Source organism: Triturus cristatus, chromosome 3_1, assembly GCF_964204655.1.
Source record: "Triturus cristatus chromosome 3_1, aTriCri1.1, whole genome shotgun sequence".
NCBI classification, from domain to species: domain Eukaryota; kingdom Metazoa; phylum Chordata; class Amphibia; order Caudata; family Salamandridae; genus Triturus; species Triturus cristatus.
Window position 1 is genome coordinate 776783874 of NC_140583.1, and position 22141 is coordinate 776806014.

The following is a 22141-nucleotide window of genomic DNA, read 5'->3' on the forward strand; positions in this document are numbered from 1 at the left end:
GGCAAGGTTCGACACAGGGCCTGGCCTGGCAATGAGGTTTGACGCTTGCATAGGGTATTGGCTGCGTGCAGTCTGTTGGCTGCCCATGGCAGCTTAAAAGTTTGACCTGGCCAGAGGCAAGACCCTGCGGCCAACTCCTGCAGCACAGTGGTGGTTGACCACCTGAGGCAAATTGATAGCAGGCCCTGTGGCCAACCCATGCTCTACATAACCAAAAGGCATACACAGCAGCGATTGGCTGCCCACTGTTGTTTAGGCACACTGCCTGGCCTATGGCCAGCTGCTGTGCCCAACCCCCACAGTGAAGGGATGAAGGCTGCACTGCAGGAATTGGCCTTCCGTGGCAAGTTGGTGCCAACCCACCTGCGCAGTCCCTCACCTCACTTTCACATGGTGTCTCACTCTCTTATTCACCCACCTCTCCTGCTGTTTATCACTGTTGGCCATCACTCCCACTCCCTTTTACTTACATTCAAAACAGACAACATGGATTTTTATCTTTTTACAACCATAACATTTGGTTCTGAAAATAACGTTTTGTTAACATTTAGTTTTATGGGTTTTAACGGTAGTAAATGAAACAAAAACTCAACGTCAACAACGGGGTAAAAAAACGAACACTTTTGCTGGTGGAGAAATGCTTGATGTTTCCATGCTCCTCCAGCTTGCTCTCTGCAAGAGATACTCTTGTGCAGCACCTTGTGGCACACCCAGGAATGCATTCTGGTCGTGCGTCTCCTGCAAGATGTCTCCAGGCTATCTCTCTTTAGGAGGGATGAGGTGTTGTTGCACCACTGGAGATGATGTACTCCCATCAGCTTCCCTCTTCTTCATTTCAGCGCTGAACTGCTGTTCATGCCAAGCACTAAGATGCTTGGTCACTGATATGTTCAGAAGCAATGTTTCCCTGGCTACCTCTGCTCAGCTTCTGGTAGTACAAAGCAAACGTCAAGACATGTTCTTTCACCAGCTGGGATGGTGAAACATTTTCAGACACTGGAATCTGGTGGCTATATTGAACCCTTAGGCTGAACATCTTCCAGTTGATTTGTCCCCTCCCGTGTTCTCTGGATTTCCGTCCTGCTTTTCTCGGCCAGGAGGTAAAAGAGCAAAATGTTTTGGATTCCCAAACAAGAAACGTACAGCAGCCCCCCCCCCCCCAAAAAAAAATAATAATAAACAGTCTCCTTTACTGCTTAGATCTCCTATCACAAGGAGGTCAGTAATCTTTGCAGGATAGTCAATACCTGTTTGAATGTGGAACAGTACAGTCCCAGGAAGTCATCAACCCTCTGCAGTGGTTCACAAGGTTTCTGGAAATAATCGTGGAAAATATTAAATATGCTACTACAGTTGTGAGTTTAAAGTTGAACTTAGTTAACTCCTACCCTCAAACAATATATCTTAATTTGTTGTGTCACCAACACAACTTTAAAAGATGCACTGGATTTGCTAAACTTGATTTTGGGTTTCCAGTAGCTGTAAAAGAAGCCCTGCGCTGCCATCATCAGATCCATAAAAGACTTGCAGTATGGTAGCCCTGTTCCTATATGAGGAGCATCGATGGAACCACAAATTCTGCAAAGAAAAAACATCTGATTCGTTAAATACTCCACATTAATAAAAATAAAAATAAAAAACAAGTCCATAGCCTGTTGAAAAAGGAGCCCACGCTTTGGGGTGCGTTATTTCCACTTTCTACTCAGAGAGTGAGAGAGATAAGCTTCTGCTGTGCCCAAAATATTTGCGCAGGAACTTGGACAGAGGCCGCAAGCATCGGGAACCAATAAAGTGCAGTGATCTGATGTGGTCCCACACAAGGATGAAGATTTGGAAGGTGGAAGAGCAGAGCTTTCTGCATGTGAATCCCTATTCTGGACATTTTTCACATACCCCAGAATAGAGAAGAAAGTAAAAGCAGGAAAGGTGACAAGGAATTTGTGCGACCAGTTCATACTGCGCAGACATTCAAAGATGCACTCTTTTGGCATACGTGAAGTGATTAAACTCCTATGAGCCATGCACCTGAGCAACAACTAGACGAAGGGCAGGAGGAACTACTTCAAGCCGTGGATCGGAAAGAAGGCCCAAGGTTGCAGATATTCCCCCATGTACTGCAATAAATGTAAAAAAAGGAAACATTTTCGGGGGAAATTAACAAAGTTGTCCTCTCTCGTGCAATGAACCATCACCTGAAAAAATAGCACAACGTCTTCTCCACAAAGTCGAAGAAGTGAAGAACACAAAATACAGTTTTACGAAATAGTTTTAAAAACTTAAACCTTTTTTCAATATATATATTTTTTTAAGTATAAAGAGAGATCCAAACAAAAGAGTTCTACTCCAAGAACCATATGTAAAGAAAGCACAGTGGGGTTTTCTGGCCACCGTGAATTGAGTCTGAGGCCCTGCACAGTGGGTTGGGTGCAGGACCCAGCTGCAGCTCACGTCCTGCTAGCTCAAACAGTCCTGCTGGCATCCACCACTGCAAATGTCTCAAAGCCATAAACGGAGGGGTGGCAGCCTAGCACAGGGTTGGGCACAAGTCCTGGCTAGAGGTACTCAACTTCCAATGCGCACGGACAAGGCCTGTGCGCTGTGGAAGTTAGCGGCCTGCCAGTTTAGTGCTGGGCCTGGCCTTGTACTGCAAGTTTGATGATGGCATGCAAAATGTTTTTAAAAACTCGCGATGTTTAGTGAGAAAAGCAAACTCAGTTGCGATTCTGTCTCAAACGTGACAAAGTACAGAAATTTGCCAGTATCCTTGTACTGCCTATGACATCACACGAGATCATCGATGACTTCACATGTGACATCATTAACGTCACTTAATGACACCTGATGATATCTCTGCACCCAACAAAGCAAGTTATGGAACTAAAAGAATAGAAAAATGGGCACGTATTGAAGTCAGGACAGGGCCTGGCTGCAGCTCAGGGCACACTACCAACCCCTGCCTACCCCTAAGTGAAGACTCTGCACACCAGGGCTGGGCAACAGTTGGCCGTCCTTAGTGGGCTCAGTGGAGGGCTTAAACAAGGTGAATTCTTGAGTCTTACTCCCGCTATGCATCCCTCTGTTGATTGCCCACAGCTGGTTGGGTGCAGGTCAGGGGCGGCTCCTCCATATGGGAGGGGGGAGTATCGCCCCACTGCTTTCTCGCACTGCGAGAAGCAGAAACATAAAATTGTTTAAATACCATTTTATGTTTCTGCTTCTCGTACTGCGAGAAAGCGGAAGAAGGGTTTGGTTGGGGGCGGGCGGGTGGGCGGTCCTGCACGAGGGCAGGGCAGGAATGGCTAGCTCAATGTTGTGGGTGCTGACTGTTTGGTTAGCTCCAGGGCCGACCAAACCAGTCATGCACACTCTCCCTTTTCTCCATGTAGGCTGCATGCTGCCTACATGGTGAAAACGGCCAACCCATAGATGCCTGTGCGATCGGCGTCCCAGCCAATCACAATGCTGCCACTGCAGCATTGTGATTGACTTAGGGGATGGGAGGGAGGCTGCCTGAGTCTGCTTCCTGTCGAGGACGATGTGGGACCGGACCGATTAGGTACGGTTTATTTAAAATTAACCCACCCCGCGCCTCTCCTGCACCCCGTCTGCGAGTCATGCCAGCCGCAACTGGTGCAGGGCCTGGCTGTGCATAACAATGGTTGGAAATTGGGTACAGCTTGAAAAACATGAAATTCCAGGCAAAAACATAAGTGCAAAGGAAAGTTATGGTTCTGGGTCAAACATGTGAAACCATCAAAATTCACCGGTTACGTTCTAACTCGTTATAAACCGACAAGCAGTGATGTTATAAATGTCACTTGTGATGTCATTAGTGATGCAATGTCATATGCAGCACAAGGTGTTGGCTCAAGTATTGGTTTGCAGTGCGAATCATAACTGGTGAATTTCTGTGGTTTGTCGCATTTGAGCAAAAACCATAACTCTGATCCTAACTGTTTTTTCAGTGAATATTACATATATTCTTTAGGTTATTCAAATCCTTAATAAAACACTGATGAAAATAAAAGCCTAATAGTTATTTCCTCTACATCCCAAAATCATATTCTGGCACCCAAATAAGGAACTTGAAGTGAAAAAATGGTTGGACGAAAGCACACCGATTTATGAGACATGCAGCGCTAGACTTCTTTCTGCGTCTTGAAGACACAGAAAGAAGTCTAGCGCTGCATGTCTCGGCCGGTGCAGGTAAGAGTGGTGAGGCGGGGTTGGGAGGTGGGGTGGGATTTCGACAGACGATGATGAGGGAAAATTAAATAAATAATTAATTTCCCCTTGTCATTGTCTATCGAAATACCCCCCACATGGCCTCACCGCTCTTACCTGCATGGGCCGCGTCTGGCGTCTTCTTGCTTTTTTTTGGTGCATTTTTATCCAGACACCTTAGATGTATAAGCAAAAATGTCACTGTAAAATGTGAATGACAAGTTTGCAGCCATCAGGAAAAAGTTAAATCGGGAATCTGGCTAACAATATATGCTGTTCGTGAACAATGCGCGTCTATCCAATGATGGAGCAGCTTTCTGCACTGCTGTCCAAAGCACCACCCGCCTCATACAAACAGGTGAAAATATCTGTAGTGGGCCACGCTTTTAAGGTATCCTTCTTATGCTGCTATTACCAGCTTTTTATCTCTGCTGGACCACCATGGTGTGCAGGGTTATCCTGGACAGGCAAAAGAGTCAGATGTCCTGCGCATGAGGACATTGAGGTTTTTACTCCCCCCTCCAAAAAAAGACTTTGAGTGTGTGCTTGAAAAGTAGAAAAAGTTCTGATCAGGCCACCATGCTTAATTGGAGTCTGGCCTTCTCTCTGTTTTTTCATTAAAGCACTACTTGCATTGTGGCAGGCATAGTTTCAGCACAAAATATTCACCAATTAGAGGGGATACTTTCCATATGGTTGACGCCCTATTTAGAGTATATAGACTTGCATACACCCTGAATATGGCAGATGGGATACCTGTCCCATTTCGTCAGATGCCGGGTATCCGTCCAGCACTAATTCAGAGCGTCAGTGTCTACAACATAAAGTTAAAACCACCTTAAATTGGTGATTTGAAGTAGCTAAGCAGCCTTAACGCCCACTCATACATAATGGTATCATAAATGACAATATTGATGGCATCACTGATGACACCACATTCAACATCGCCATTGATAGCATCTCAGAAGTCGCTTAGTAGCTCTAAATTCCTCATGTGGTTGGGCGCAGGCTCTTTGTTGTTGTGACCATCAAGCTACAACACCACAACCTGTGAAGTGAGGTGCAGCACTCAGCCCCTGCACCTAAACTGCCTTCTGGGCAGCCTGTGGGTGTGCCAGGCATGCCTTAGCCACAGTGTTTGCTCTTTGCCCGGATCCGGAGCTCACTACCCCTTCCTCTAGGCCCTGATAGGTTGGATCTTTGCCTAGATGCAGATGGGAAGACATAGCTGAACATACATAGCTATGTTCTGCTGCAGAGAATGGTCTTAAAGGGGGCATTACATGAAGCGACACTTCCATACCCATCTTCTAGGACAAGCGTTAGCAGTCCAGAGCCGCCTGACTCCAGTGCCTTGCCTTTGGCCAGGTGCTGCACTCGGCATCCCTTTCATCTAAGCATATCATAGGATGCCAACCTTTTGGTGTCTCCTGTGATCTGTTACATCATAGGCCTCATAAGGTCACGACAGTGGACCAATAGGTGTAGGACTGAAGTGTGCATGTGTGCATTGCTTGTGTGGAGGCAGGCCTGTTTGTTCTGGAGTGCACAGATCTGCTTTTCTCTACACATTTGTTTCTGCCTGAGTCTTCATATCTAGGACTAGTGATTGTCAAACCCTTTTGATTTTACTACAGTTATATGTATAATAAAATAATTTGTGCAAAGTACTTATTTGGGCTTTTCAGCCAACCTTTTTCATACAATGGTATGTTATTGTGTCATTCACATTTTTCTTCACCCCACTGCAGCATGGAGCAATGGGTCAGCTAACTTCACTGTGAGTGACCGGATTCTGCCCTTTCTCAAGAAGCACATCTACACGAAAAGTAGTTACCTTCAGTTAAAAGGGCTACCATGGCAATGGTTGCTTTTTGAGACCAAAAAATAATTTTGCTTTTAGGCCGTTTTTTTAGATTGAGGAGGCACGACAGCTTCCTCATTTCAAAACATAGAGGATCCATGACAAAACAAGCAAGCAGGCAGCCAGAGACAGACCTCTTGACTTTGCCAATGCTCGTTACCCCTCATGTTTGGGTGTGTCACGGAGTACTGTTTATTTTGCAAGAAAATAGATAACCATTTCTTGTAATTTGGTGCCCTCTCCCGGTTGCATTTCAGTACTACAGTATTCTTTGAATATTTAAAAGAAGAGTAAGTGGAGTGGAATTTTAATGTAAGCGGCTAGTTGTTTTGGGAATGAGTGAGTTGCGTTTGTGATTAGTTATGTGTAAGGAGTGAGATTTGAAGGAGGCCAGTTCTTTAAAGCTACCAACTTTATCAAGGGCTGCCTATCTTATTTATACTTCTATTCAGTCTACCTTGATCCTAGTGCTTTTCAGTGACTTATAATTCTTTCTCCAAGGCTCCCCAGCCAATGTTCTGTATTGAAAAATACTGGCATCCTTAACACTGTTCCCATTAAATAAAAATCCGATTTTTTTTTTAGTGTGAGGGCGAGGGGTAGTTGTTTTTTATTGTACCTTGCAGGGCTCACTGATATCCCAGGACTTCTTGGTAATAGACTCTTAAGCAACCAAAAAGAAAGGTAGTGTTAAGTAGCAGAAAAACCCAGGTTTTACGCTGGTTACCACATTTAGTATAATCTGCGGTGAGGCAAAGAACAAGCGGAATTACATTCCAAAGATTCTGCACTAAAAGAGAGCGGCTCCCAGAAGAACCTGATTGGAGGAGCACAGAAGTACCTTCGGTTGATAGCGTGAGAGACTTCGTATAAAATAGTTGGGTCAAATACACCACAAGCCTTTTGAGCACGAGAGTCCTGTAAATGAAACACCCTTGCTCACAGAACGCTTGTGCAGTACATGGCGAGGCCAGAAGTGTCAGCGCTTGAGCGCTGGCAGAATTCCCCAGCAACATCCTTTAGCAATTGAAGGAAGCAGCTGTCATCATCTTTACCGGGGATAAAATAAAGAAACATCAGGATGTCACTTGGCTCAGAAACTGAGGGGAGTGGCTCAGAGTGGATTATAGGAGCCAGAATTTACACCCCTTACTCAGAGACAGGAGAAGTTTCCATCAAGGTAGAGCAGATTCCAAGTTCAAAGACCCGATATAGGGTCGGCCTCTGCGAATCATGGATTCGACTTTTGTGGAATTCAGTTTAAGCAAATTATCCCTCATCAATGAGTTAATAACACGCATGTGGACCTCAACGCAGAAGACACAAAAATTAGATTCCTTTACATACAGTGAACGAGTTGTGTGTTCTAGTCATATACATAGAAATCAAATGAAAGTTTGAGTTCGTTTAGAGGTTGGACATAAGCAACAAATGGAAAAGGGCTGATGGACAAGTCCTGCAGACCTCTGAGTGCCAAAGAGTGGAATGAAGAAGTTGAAGGAGGCAAAAACTAGATGTAATGCAGCCAAGAGCTATTCCCAGGTAGACACGAGTCTATTAATAAGGCTAGAGTGGTTTGCGGGTTTGAATGCTGTGCTAATGTCCGTAATGAAGGCTGCAATACCATCAAATCCAAAACTTCTCTGAGTTTATCCAGAATCTATTCAATGCTTCTTGAGGGAGCAGAAACCGACCTATGTAGGCTTATTCGCTTCAGATATCAATGCATGATCATCTAATCAAATGTTGCACACTTTTGTTGGGGGTAAGCAAAAAACAAAATCACCTGGTACTTTCATAGACTAATAAGTAGAGTAGCATTCTTCGGGTTCCCTTGAGGTCTTCAGGAACTACTCCTGTGTTCAGGGAAGCAAGCAAATGAGCAGAACCAGCGAAGTCGTGGTTTTCAGATGTTTGAAAGGCAGGCTACTTATAGGTTTTCAAATGTACAGCAAAGGAAGATGTCCAGAAACGCCAACTCTGAACCGGGTAAAAACATGTCAAGAAAAAGAATAGGGAAGGAATGTCTAGTTCAGAAAAAATGGATACCAAGTAGATACCACGTGTCGCAAGGTTTGTGATGAAAGAAATAGCAGATGTACGAATGCCAGCACACACGTCCCAGTGTGAACTTCTCAGCAAGTGGGAAAAGATTGTTGGCAACTGAAAAGAGCTCTTTGGTAAGATTAGGCACACTTTAAATGTGCATTGAAAAGTACTTTCTCGTGGCAGCGTCTAGATATCTATAGCACCTAATTTGAATATCATAGACAGTCTAATCAACAGGTTGTACTTTGTTAATTTTTGGAATATCTAGGCGACAAGTCCTAGTAATCTTGGAGGCTGAGGTTTGCAATGAGGAAAAAAGAAAGATACATTTGGAGGAGTAAGAAGCACTGTCTTTCCTGAACTAATTATTTTTCTTTTGATTCGGAGAAACAGATTGTACAGAATGACAAGTTCCTTTGTCTTTACATTATTCCTGTATACACAACATAGAATGTTCAACACATTTATCAATTACTAATACCTCATTAATCTTGGGATCATTCTTAGACCAGAGTTCTTCACTTTTATTACATTTACATTCCAACCTGAATTGGTCCTTTATCCTTTATTCTGTACTGTCTCGAAAATTGGAGGAAGAAGCTAGTTTACGTAAAGTGGTTACAGCATCTTCAATGGGCTTATCCTCCCTTTGCATTCTTTTACCAAAGTAGTATCTCTGTAAAATAATAGACACTTTACATAGGAAACGAATATCCAATTACTTAATGGCAATCTCAAAGTCATTCAAAGATTGTGTAGCGCCCTCATCTTCACTCTTACTTTCAATATTAGGCAGGTCCTAAAAAATGAACCAACATAGAAATGAACTAACATAGACGTTTTCCTTTCTGGAGACAAATTTAAAATAATTTATGAAGACTTTTTTCTATTTAGACCATGGAAGAACAGGTTCACCTGGAAAAACCAAAACAAATGGAACAGGAGAGCCCTTTTGCATGTTGGAAGGAGTAAGAAAGAAGAAAATAAGAGAAGAAAGAAAAACACTAAAACAGGAGAGCACAGGAATAATAAAACACAAAAAACGAACAAAAAAGAAGACGTGCGAAAAGAAACTCACCAACAAAATAAAAAAAGTATAACATCAATGTATTAATCCGGTACACACACATGTAACCGAAATCCACATAAAAAGAAACTTGATGACATTATTGGAAAGCAAACCAATCAGTCCAGTACCCAAAATGGAATCTTCCCTCAGAAAGAAAAACACAGTCTATCTTCTATTTCAATTATAGACAAGCTTAGATGGAACACGAACTTCGGAGAGGAAGTAGGTGAACTCCAATTGAAAGCTGACATTGAAGCCAGGAAGTAGGAACTGAAGGCGTGATGACGTAGTTCAAATGATCTTCCAAATACAGGAAGACATCGTGAGCAAAAGAGAGCAAGTATGAGGCCTAGAAGAATCTACGGGAGCAGTAGCAGATGAGCACAGTGCAGGGAGAAATCCAGTAATGAACAGCAGCGAGAGAGGCCCAGCATGAGGAGGGAGCGAGACAGTGGAGGAGGCAGCCAGAAGCACGTGCAGGCACCGCTGCTATGAGCTGAAATAAAACCAGTAAGTAAGGTAATAACAAGCATTGGCATAGCCAATAGGTCTCGCATTTGGGACCTTGTAAGTATTTAGTTATGCAGCACAATATCCTTGGTGCAACAACATCAACTGTTGCATGGCTAAACCCTTATACGGTCCCAAAGGCGAGACCTATTGGCTATCTCAATGCTTGTTGTATATGTGTTTTCAAAACCAACACAAATATAAAAAGCATTGCCATTTCTAACGCCAATAGTTCAAACTCTCGCAAATGCGAGACCACTTTCATAGTGACCACGCCCCTTTCTTCAGACGCTGCTCACCGTAGTCAGGTTACAGCAAGCCGCGTCTAAAGAAAGGGGCGGGGCCACCATTAAAGTGAAAGTAGGTCTTGGGACACTTTTACCCAAAAAACAAAAAAACATTTGTTCACAAACAAATGGGTTTTTGGGGGTAAAAGTGCCTCATGCTGTGCTTTCACTTTAATGGTAGGCACGCCCCTTTCTTTAAACGCGGCTCCCTGTAATCTGAATACTGCAGCAGCGTCTAAAGAAAGGGGCGCGGACACTATGTAAGTGAAAGTATGGTATGGGGGCTTTCAATGAAGAAAAAAAATGTTTTGTAGTTCGGCTGCCAAAGTTAAAGCGGACTGCGCTGCCAAATTAAATAAATAAATAAGGGCAGCTGCTATAGTTAAAGCGGCCTGAAATTACTAATTAAAATAAAAGCGGGCAGTGCGCTGCTTGTAGGAAATCACAGAGTGGGTAGAATAGGGGCAAATCATTGAAGAAACTAGGTCTCACAGCCTTGATAAAGTAGACTGTGTAACAACAAAAATAAAAAGTGCAATCCTCATGGGAGGTTAAAAATGCAGACAAGTCGGTACTAAAGAGAGACTACTAAGCCTATTCATGAATGAAAAGCAACGATTTAGAAAGGACAGTAACGGGAGCCAATTGAAAAGATGGGCAGAGCGTAAAGTCCATACCTGAATACAGCAGACCTCGCAGAGCTCGCATGCGCTTCCCAGGGTCAACCTGAAAAGGAGAAGTTCATTTGGAGCAGGATAAAGCTTTTCAAGTAATTGAGGCTATGATTGTCACTGCAACAGTGTTACAGCCTTTCTGCAGTATTGACAAGTGTGCTGCTATAGTGGATGCCAGTTCTGTTGGCCTGGGTGCAGTACTTACTCAGTCACATTGTGGTTAAAAGCGAACTATAGCTTTCAATTCACGTACCCTGAACAAATCTGAAACTCACTACAGAACAACTGAACAGATGTTAGCGGTAGAAAAATTCAAAACTTACCTTTAGGGAAATAGTTTTGAATTGGTCACTGACCACAAACCTTTGATTTATTAGATGAATGGAAATGGAACGGATTCATCCAGACTAGTAAGGCTGCTATGTAAATTACAAGAGTATAATTTTAATGTGCGGCATATGTTGGGCGGGAAGCATTACAGAGCGGATTGACTATCTTGTTTGCCTATTAGGAATGTGTGTGATTGTGAGTTAAGTCAAGAACAGGAGTGTGCTGTGTCTGTCATGGATGCTTCACAACACACTATGGGATGTATCTCTGAGAATCAATGAATGTTAGCCTTTGGCAAGGACATGGTCCTTCAGAGGTAAAAATACACATTTTAGAAGGCTGGCCACCTGTGAGAAATCTGCAGAAAAGTATGGTGCCTTATGAACAAGTTTCTGCAAAAACGTTTGTAGAAAATGGTCTGGTAACTAGATAAAATTGGTTTATACCACCTGAAAGTTTGAAAGACAAGTTGATTTGTGTGGCGCATTAAGGGTATCCTGGAATGTCTGCAATTAAAAAGCTACTTAGAAAATATTATTGATGGCCGGGCATGGATGCTTGTGTGGAGCAGTTTGTAAATAAGTGTCCGGAATGCTTGCTATCTGACAAGCAGTGGAAACTCAACATACATAAGGATATTACTAATCCCCTACCTTAGCAACCTTGGTTCAAAGTGGCCATAGTTTCATACAGGACCGTTTCATATGTTTCCACGGCACATGACATTTTTTATCGTACCAACAGGTTAGTATTCTAAATGGATATCTTATGAATTTGTTTCTATGCCTACTACTGAGGCAGTTATTGAATTCTTAGAGATAGTGTTCATTAATGAGGGAATTCGATAAATACTCGTTTCTGACAATGACACTCATTTCGTGTCCAAAACCAGGGCCGTTTCTAGGAGTTTGGCCACCCTAGGCGAGAACTGAAAAATGCCGCCACCCTCCATATTACTACTAATTATGTACAAGAGTAATATAACCCCTACCTACCCTCACACACCAACCCCGGAAGCCACTGAAGGCCTAAACAACTATGCAAGCAAACGAACACAAGTGTGTGTCACACGCCTGCAGATGGCTGCCTACTGCACCTATAGTCATTTTAGATGAACATGGATTCCCATGGCACCCCTCGGTTTGCCTGACAGCAGACATGTCTTACACGAGCTTTGAACGGGACAGTATTGGTTATATTGCAAACAGAGATAAAAAAAAAAGCGCCCACGCTCCTGCGAGGCCTGCACAGATGCAGAATGGTTGCTCCCTATGGTGTAAGGTCTGATGACCCTCGCTCCTCCAACGGACCCCAGAGCACGGGAGAAGGGGCGAGGCCGTGTCTCAAGTACCCTTGCAAGCAGAGTCCCGCTGTGTGTGTGTTTTTAACTTCCTGGGCCATCACCCAGGCAGACAGCCCCCGCCCCACAGAAAGGGGCAGTTAGGAGGGCGGATGGACGGGAGCTGGGTCCATTGTGGTCTGAAGGTGCCGCCGCTGGGAACCATTCAGGGACACCCAAATGACTGGGGCCGTTGGCATTGCAAGTTAGTCCTTAAACTCTAGACAGTCGGAGCGAGAGTGGGCGAGGAGACGATGCCCCCTCCCGGTTTCCTTTCAACTCCCTCAGTCACAGGACCTATCTTCTCGCATTTAGATCAGAATGCAGATGCGATTTTGGCGGCCCCTGCCCGCCTACTCAAGACATGCTACTGCCGTTCTTTAAACAGCTTTTAGGCCAGGAGTGTGGGAGGGGGGGGAGAGGGGTACAGGGGGAGGAAGAAACGTGAAATGAAACAACTAATCAGCTTTCCTTTTCACCCTTATCCAGTTGGTGTAAAGACAGGGCCGGCACCTCAGACCACAAGGGCGGCATTTCACGGTTTGTTTTTAGAAATTAAACCCCAATTGCTGTAAAGATAGGGAGCAAGAAGAGAGTGGCTGTAGGCTTTACACGTCTCACTACAGATTCCATGTCTAGACAGCGTGCCAAGAAATGCCTCGCTTGTTCATATTTACAACGCATGCACCTCCCTCACACACACAGTGAGGAGCAGCGAGAGAGAAACTGAGGTAAGAAGAGGAAGAGGAACAGAGACGGGCAATTGACCGTGTCAGAGAAGTAAAAGTGGTAATGATTTCGACCACTAAATTAATCCTACCGTGTCCGTAATACACCTGCTGGCACCTAAAGACTCCCACGCCACGTGCAACAGAAGCAGGCTGCAGTATCGGCCAACCAGTCCTTGCCTTGACGCTCCTGACTCCTCCTTTCAGCTCCGAGTCCGCTGCGCGCCAAGAGGCAAATCGAATGATGACAGTGCTGCCCCTCCTAATTTCATTGGTCCATTCTCTCTGAGAGCAGGTCTGCAACAAGAAGCAGGGCTGTCACGAGTGGCGCGTTCGCGCTATGAATGATTGATGGCCCAGATTATTATAGATTAAATGAAAAATTATTTTCTCCTTTTGCCGCCCTAGCCTTTTTGCCGCCCCAGGCGGCCGCCTAGTCTTGCCTAATGGTAGAAACGGCCCTGTCCAAAACAGTTCTATAATTTCTGCGAAAATATGAGATTAAGCAAGAAAGAACACCACTTTAGTTTCCGGCGGCCAATGGATTAGTAGAGAGATTAAATACATTCTTCAAAAGAAGGAATTCAAACCGCATTCACTTCCAATCTACATGTGCGCACATATTTGCGTAAAATGGTTTGGAGCCATCTGAGCACACCCCATTCCACCACTGGTTTCTCAACTTTCTTTTTACTGAGAGGAGGAGTTGCAATCTTGCTCCCAGTTGGGCTGCTTTTTCTGGTCAACATTTGGCTGAGAAGGGTTGGAAATCTCACTCTAGCGTGGATGAATGTGTCAGTGAGAATTTTACACATGAATATAAAACGACTGAGCGTGAATTTGAGCAGAGTTCCTCAAAACAATTTGATACAGGAGAATAGGAGTTGGTAAAAAAAACGGTTAAGGGAGAATCAAATCTCATATATCCTACTCAAATTGTAAGCGTCACACATTCTGCTGTTTTGCTTAAAAATTGTGGTGCTGGAACAAAGGAGCTTTTGTAAGTATTAAACCATTCCAGAAGGAGACAACAGAGAAAAAGACGCTTGTTTAAGATAGTGCGAGAAGTAGTTGTATTACATGGGATGTAGATATAGAGGTAAAAGACTTTACTTCTGGCAGTGTTACCACAAATCCCATGGATCAGCCAGATATTCATATTCCTGAATCTGTCACTGTAAACAATATGAATCCATCTCAAGCTCACACAGAGTCAAGTTACCAGGAAGAGAGTGATGAGGTTGAAGAGTCAGTGATCTCAACACTAATGTTTGTAATTCTTCTACTTCTGATTCCACGGGCAATGGTACTAGAAGGAAAACTGTGTTGCCTGTAAAATAAAATTATTATTTGTATTAAGTGATACTATCTATTCTCATTTTTTAGTTTATTGCTTTTGTTTTTACAGCTTGGTTTGCACATTTCTTATCCTATGGTGTATGTAATTCTTACTCTCTTGTTTTGTTAAGGAAGGGAGATGTATTGGGGCTTTGTATTATTCACATGCACGCGTTCCTTATGTGCACGTGTCTTCATACATGTTTACTTTTGGCTGGGGATTCTGTTGCCCTGGTTGCTGCTGTTGTCTATCTGACATTCCAACCAGATGATAGGCTTGGACAGCAGCGTTTCGAGAGGCTCCAGCCTGCTCTTCGTGGGCATTGTTATTGGACAACTCTCAACCACACAAATAAACCTGTTGAGTTAGTTGTTCCAGTTGTGTTGCGTGAGATTATACTTTGTTTCTACACTACACACACCGGCCACTTAATTTTCTCTCTGCTTTACTGGGATTGATGGCAAGATGCTTTCTGTGGGCATGCTGCAGTATCATTTCACACAAGTTTAAAAGGGCTTTTTTAATATATACAAAGGGAAAAAATACAGCAAATGACCCTACACCACCCTTTTTGGACCCAAAAGTAAATATTTCGAATAAAGGGGCTCGGAGATCATTTCATTCATGGTGTGCGCTTTATAAAGTCTCTGGACCCAAAAGAGAATATGAGGGAGAAGCTGTATGCAAGTGCAAAACGAAACCAGTAAAGTGGCATAGTGATCAGAGAAGAGTGACAGAGTGAACTGGCATAGAGTGGAGTAGTGCAGAGTAAAGTGGAGTGGCCTAGACTGGACTGGTGTTTAGTGCAGTGGTGCATAGCAGAGTGGGGTAGAGTGCATTGGCATAGAGTAGAGTGGTGCAGAGTAGAGTAGAGAGGCATAGAGTGAGACATTGCAGCGCCAGCCCAAGGAAGAGCTGCCCGATGATGAAAGCATGACACCCCTTGAGGTGTGTGAGGGCTCTTGCTCCTGATGGATCAGATCCCCTAATGTGATCTATCAGGTACTTTCCGACCACTCCTCTCTCTCAACCCTCCCTTTCCATAGGAACTGCATACCTCTGAGTGTACCGGCACCTCTGGGAGCCTGTGTGCTGTACCTTCATCTGCCCTCTGTCCCTCCCTTTGTGCATTGGTGTTATGGTACAGCCTCGTAAACTGGATCACAGAAGAGGCACGAGCAGACTCCCGGGGAGAGTAATCTGCATGCCTCTATAAATGCCCTCCCTTTGAAGTCACCAAAAGAAAAGTTAACACCAAGCTCCCATGGACAAAGGAGCCATAGTATTTTCCAATCATGTCAGTCAGCAGTTCTTCAAGTCTAATTGAACTGAAATCTGTAACATAGAGTACGAGGATGCATAATGCTATGTATATTGAAATGTTTAGCAGGGTGAGAGGGTGCGGCGTAACGGCCAGAGCCACTGACTTTGGAGCTTTGATTCCAGGTTTGAGTCTCGGCGTCGACTCAACATACTGTGATATATTTGCCAAATCACCGAATGTTCCCGTGGCTATGGACAGCGCCAAGAGACCCTCACAGGTGATTAGCTACGCTGTACAAGTACAAGTATTTTATTTTTATTTTTCAGCAGAGATTTTTAAAATCACTTAAAAAAATATGCTATGGAAATTGCCTAGCTAGTGAATTCGTCTGCTGTAAAAAAAAATGTTTTGCTCCTTTTTAAAGTTGTATTAATGGATCTAATTTGTATATTGTAGATCTCATTTTAAGATCTAAATCTCTAATAAAAACTGAACTGGGAAAAGTACCCTGGCATTTGACTTTTGTGTTTAAATGTACAGCAAATGTGACAAGATAAGAACATGGTTTAAAGGACTGTATACAGAAAGTGAGAGCTCAGAAGAAAACAGTAACACGATTTGGGCAAGGGAAGGGACGAACCCAAGCTGGACAGCCTAAAACAAATGGAGCCAGCAAATAAAAAACAAGGAAATGTGAGTGACAAACCACAAAGCCAATGGTAAATAATATGTGAAATGCATTCCCAGGGAAGCTTTCTGAATGTCCTCAAGATATCTTCAGGTGTCTGGTAGGCTTCGACCTAAACAACGTGCAGACAACCCTCTTCATGAGCCCATACGGGGCTTTTTGGTTTGCGTGATTTAAGTGGAGCGTCTGGAACGCCACTGTGATGTACCCTTGAAAAGGTGCTGCAGATGCTGACAATCAAGAGCTGACCAGAAAGCCACTCCGATGTGGGGCCAGAAACCCCAACATACCTTTACCACTTATCATAATGCAGAGGTACAACTCGACCGAAAATTTAGAGGGTGGCTGAGATTTTGAATGGTGTGAGCAGAGACAATATTAAAAACAGAAACACGATTACTCGTGGGGGCCCCTTTCACTGTTAAAAGCAATGGTACTAGGTTCCTGTGGGAAAAGTTTTAAAGTTAGTCTAAGCACAGTGTTATTAACTTCCAGTGCAGAACCTACGCTAGAGATCACACACACCTTTCTTTGCATGATGGCGTAAAGGTGTGTGTGCGTGCGTCAAAGTAGCCAAATTAGGAAGAGAGCAGCTTTCGTTAATTTTTTTTACTTTACTTTGAAAGGCAAACTCACTTTCAGATGGTTGCTTGTCATTGCTCTGCATAGGTAGTTACATTGTGATGAGCTTGTATCTTTGACTTTAGCTGTTGTCTGCCTGAGCAGGACAGTACTGATGGCCATTGGTCTTTCATCCATGATGCCACCCTCTCCCTTGCGGCTGATGGTTACCTTGCAAGAGTATATATCAGGCCGATAGAACAAGGCTGGGGTCGGGAACACCAAAAGCAATGGCATATTACAGGCAGCCCCATCAAGCTGTGAATGGCCTCAGAGAACCAGCAGAATATTTAGGATGAGGGAGGCTGAAGTCATGGCCAGCAGTCTCTGCCCAGCCCATGGCAGCCGAGAAGGCCTTAGCCCCGTGGCCGTTGCACTCCTGTCAGGATACCTACCCTTGTGCTCCAGGTCTGTCAGGATACAAATGTACCCTTGGCTTATGAGTCTCGCGCTGCAGCTGCTTGGGTCTTACATTGCCTTTCCATTACATATCAAGTCCTGATTTTGTTTTTGTATTTTTCAGTCGCGAGATCGCATGGTCATGAGGGATGTCGCAGCCGCCCGCCGATATGGGGACAGTGCCCGGAGGTTGAATGTTGCCACTGTCGCAGTGGGCATCGTCACCATCGCTTTCTTCTTGCTGAAAGTCGGCCTTGGACACTGGGGCTCATAGAAGCTTTGAGAAGTTGATCTGCACATGTTTTCCTACGCTGCAGCGCACGCAAGGCCAACAATTACCCAGGTACAATTGCGACCGAACCACCATCTTGAAACAGGGAGGCCTGAGCGGTATCAGTCAACGTGTTCGTGCATGACGGACACGACTTGAAACACCAGGTTCCAGGACCACCTTCAATCCAAAGAGACTGACTGAATGTCATACGATTTACTTTGTCCCAGTCGTACCTGCCCTTCTCTACCTTTTGTGGACATTAGCCATTTTGGCCTTTCAAATGACTGACTCTGCCCAAGCCATACTGCCTTGCAGAGGTGAGCCAGGTACGCGATGAACTCCCTCTAGTATCCATTCAGAGACTCGCCAGGCATGAGTTAACCCTGGGAATGGGGAGGAAAAGGAACTTGTGGAGGAAGGAAATTCATCGCCCTTAGCCATGCTCTCTTAAATGACTGTTAACTGCAGCTCTTGTCTAAGCCTAGCGCGACAGCATTGTGTGTGGGTCAGCTGAAAGCAAGCTCGACGCTCACTCCGTCATTCTGTTCTTTTAACAATTATAGCGTTGCTTTGCTCTCTTTATTACTGTGCGAATAAACACGATTCTAAGATACAGCTGCCTTGTCGGATCAATGTGTTATGTCCTTGAATTCAATGTCAAACAACCTCTTTGTTCATATGGGATTTTGATTTCACTCTTGTGGGCTTAAAAGTTAAGGTTAAACAAAACAAAGGTGTCCTTTTCGGCTACAACCACTAGGTGGTGGGATCGTGACACCCAAGCCCATCTGCAACCCCAGTATCACGTGTAACTTAACCCTTACCGGTTTATAGAACGCCTGGTGTCTTTCCCTAAAGTCTAGTGCCGGCCTGTCTAAAAATCCTCAGCTTTCCTCGTGGCCAACCACCCTACATTTCACTGTACTTCAGTCTCCCCAGAGTCGTCTATCCGTAAAGAAAGCCCCCGTGTGTCTCGCTGTCAGTGATGCATACAACACGTTTAACATCCTGCATCCCCATGATTCAGCCTCCCCTCACATCTGACAATTAATTCACTGGCACCAGGAGAAGACTGCCGCTGCCCGCGTCCCAAGCAGTGGGACATCAGCAGGGCAGCTCTCTAGTGGCCGCCCGTCGGAGCCTTCCCCCTGCTGCCTCGCGCGCGAGGCTACGCCCACTAGGGTTATGCCCCCCAATAGTGTGGAGCGGGAGGCGGGCCGTTGGGGGCGGGGGGCGCGGCTTGCCCCCCTACTTAGGAGGCCAGCTCGCCCAGTTCCTCCTCTGTTCCCTGCGCGCCGCTCCAGCCTGGACACGCGTTATTGTGTTATTGTGCGCTCCTTCCCGCGCGGGATCCGTATGGCGCCGTGTAACCTGGAGTCGGATGGGCGCTTCGCCCTGTTCGTGCGTGGTGCTGTGCTCGGTGGAGGCTCCATCGGTGGCTGGCGGATCCGTTTGTCGTGGTCGTTTACCCGGAAAAGAGCCGGTAATTGTGTGTCAGGGGACCGGGTTGTGTCGGCTATGTATTGAGAATTTGCGGGTCGAGAATGTTAATTTTGTTTGTGTAAGTAACGGTTGTACATCCCGGCGGGGAGGGTCTGTCGTCTGGAGCTGCGTTGTAGCACGTCTGACACCTATCGGGTACTCTGTGTGCCGTTGAGGCGCGTGTCTTACATTTATTTGGGTAAAGTCGCTGGGTGTTCAGGGAGCGCCCCTTTTACTCCTCGGGCACTTCCGGCTAACTATTTAAGAGAAGGAAAGCCTGGACGTCCGTCTTAATTATGAACCGTTTTCCATGTCGAGAGCCAGTGTGGCATGATGGTTCGGGGCTGAGGCCCGGGCTCTCCGGATTTGCTTGGCAATGTCGTTAATCAATTATTATGCACATTTTTAAACATGGTCTAATTTCTAGCGCAACAAGGCCGTAGCTTTTCTCTACGAGAGGCCTTCGAAGTATAATGTTAATTTCGCACAGGGTAGAGCCCGGTTCTCGAGATCCCCATTTGAGCCGCGCTTGCCTCTGAAATAAGGGGAGGGCAGCGAGCTGTGCCTGGTTGAGGGGGGCATTGTTCATGCGGCGGTCGAGTTCGGCGGGATAGGGTTGCAGGTGATTAGGTAGCATCCGGGCTGATCTGGCGAGGGTGGGACACGTGGAGTGGGGTTTTACTGTCCCACTTAAGGAAGTGGGAAGCCTCGCGATTCACCATGATTGATGCTGTCCTGCACTGTTAAAAATGTGCTGGAATTTTTGCCAAAGCAACGACGGGCTGCTTGGAAAGTTGATGCATGGCGGACACTAGGGATAATGAGCGGCAAAGGGTATGTTTGTAGACAGGTTCCCCGCATTTCGGATTTGAACAGCCGTCAGGGCCAGGAAATGAGCACTGCATCCTGGAGGTATCGGATGGCCATTGCTTGCGAGCGGTCTTATCTGGTGGCGGGAACAGCGATACTCACTTGGGTCCGGGTCCAAGTTCGGGTCAGGCATTCAACGGAGAAGAGCGGGCCATTCGCGCCTAGGGTTACGTCCGTCGCTGGCATTGTGGGTGTGGTGCAGTTTGCTCGGGGCAACGGACAGCGGACAAGCCCCCCGCAGCTGTGAGCATTGTTTAGCGCATGAGGTCTCAGGTTAGATCTCCCGTCTTCTCCTTTCTTTCATCGTGGGCACAGCAGGCTTGACGCGCATAGTGCGTGTTTCGCTGCGGTGGGGAAGCAGCCTCCTCTGTTGCACTGCAGGCCCTCTGCTTTTGCGGTGTTTCGCGTTTATATGCAGTTGTGCTGCCCTGCACACGCTACCGTGTCCTGGTAAATTATACGTTCGGTCGCCGTGGAAGCTAAGCAGGGTAGGGACTGGTTAGCACTTGGATGGGGGGCCAGAATGGGATATGTTGGATGCTGGTGTCTTTGCTATGAGTTAGGCCCCTCTTAGGCGGGCAAATAAATGTTTTATAGCAGGCAGTTCCTACCCACAGAAAAAATCAGTCTAACACAGGACAATCTCCTCCTGCTTTACATCCAGGAGGAACGTACAGGGGGGTAGCTTAATCACAGAATTTACATATGTAATTCTAGCCGATGCCGATTTCTAAATGCACAAGGAAGGCCATGATAAATTCTAAACAAATAGCAGAGGAATTGCATACAAGGGGGCAAACTTGGACTTTAACACAGATAAAATTGTGGTATACAATATTGTTGTATATAATGCTGTACTGCAATATACAATAACTGTACACCAGTGGTGTATAGTAACTTTAATTCTCAATGACGGCAACGTTTCAGCCCATGACAGACCTGGGCAAGCACAATCTATCCTCTATCGTGCTTCGACCCCCATAATTTTACACCTACACATTTAGTACCTCTATCGAACATTTGATTGATTAGATTCATTTCCACAACAACCTGACCATGGCACTTTAAATGACTGGATAATAAATTCAACAGTGTCTCAATGTCGAGTCTATGAGCAGAGACACTTCACGTTTATGCTGGTTTCCAGTTTAATATGCGTGGACATTCACAATAGCGTATAGTGATTTTAGTGATTATAGTGATTCCATTTATAAAGACTGGAATTATCGAATTCAATATCCAGTGCGGGAGGTGAGCACCGGACACATACAAGGCGGGAGCAAGTCTGGGGGTGACACAGCTTCCCAAGAATCCTTTCCCAGGCGCTTCATCAAGTCCTCCTCCTATGTTTAGCCTCCAAACGCACGTGGGGCCTGGGTCTCCTCAAGCAGCCTGCAGGAAATTGGAAAGATTCCGTATTGGTGTAATTGTGCTTCATTGTTGGAAATGCTTTTTTCGGTGAAGTCCTGTGTTTATTGGTGGGGACACATCCCTCGGGGTTAAAGTAGGATATACTGTAGACGTCAGGCAACCCTCGAACATCAGTTGAATGTGCGGATAATTATGGCTTGGATGCAGCGATAATACGCGCATGTTATAGACGTGTGATGGTCCCCGGTGAACATTAGGTTCCAATTGTAGTCTGGTCCGCTCCCATATTGTTGATCTCAGGTACCCATAGGAAGCACGAAGGACTGGGTAAGAAAGGCGGCGCACTATTTGAATCTGGGAAATTGGCAGGCACACCATGAGTACACAGCATTAGTGGCGTGGTTTGGGGTCCCGGCTGGGGATAGATATATGCCACCTGGCGGACACTATGGGGATGGTTCTATTACTCGACACGCAATCAGTGTCTGTAAAATTGCTGATGACGCGGGCCATGCCCAATTTATATATGGCTCCTCCCATCAGACTCTCGGTCGATCCTGGCCTAATATCTGAACTCTGGGTCAAAAAGTAATATTCAGCGGAGGGACGAGCCTAAATGGCAGGGGCGTCAATTGTTTTCGTAGCAGCAACGTAACGGTACGAATTCCGGCCGCTTGTACTGCGGGGATGTTTACGGTGTGGTCTAAAGCATTCTATTTACCTGAAATGCACTGTGTGGTCGAGAAAGATTGAAATTTT

General features: G+C 45.3%; 1 protein-coding gene across 1 annotated transcript in view; it reads left to right on the plus strand.

The window, feature by feature from the left end:
* Nucleotides 1–18274, plus strand: part of LOC146860998 (dispanin subfamily A member 2b-like) — a 28672-nt gene extending 10398 nt beyond the window's left edge. The window contains exon 2 of the mRNA XM_085644958.1: nucleotides 17510–18274. Within this exon, the coding sequence (XP_085501084.1) occupies nucleotides 17510–17659 (150 nt within the window). The 3' untranslated portion in view covers nucleotides 17660–18274. The remainder of the gene's footprint in view (nucleotides 1–17509) is intronic.
* Nucleotides 18275–22141: the final 3867 nt, after the last annotated feature.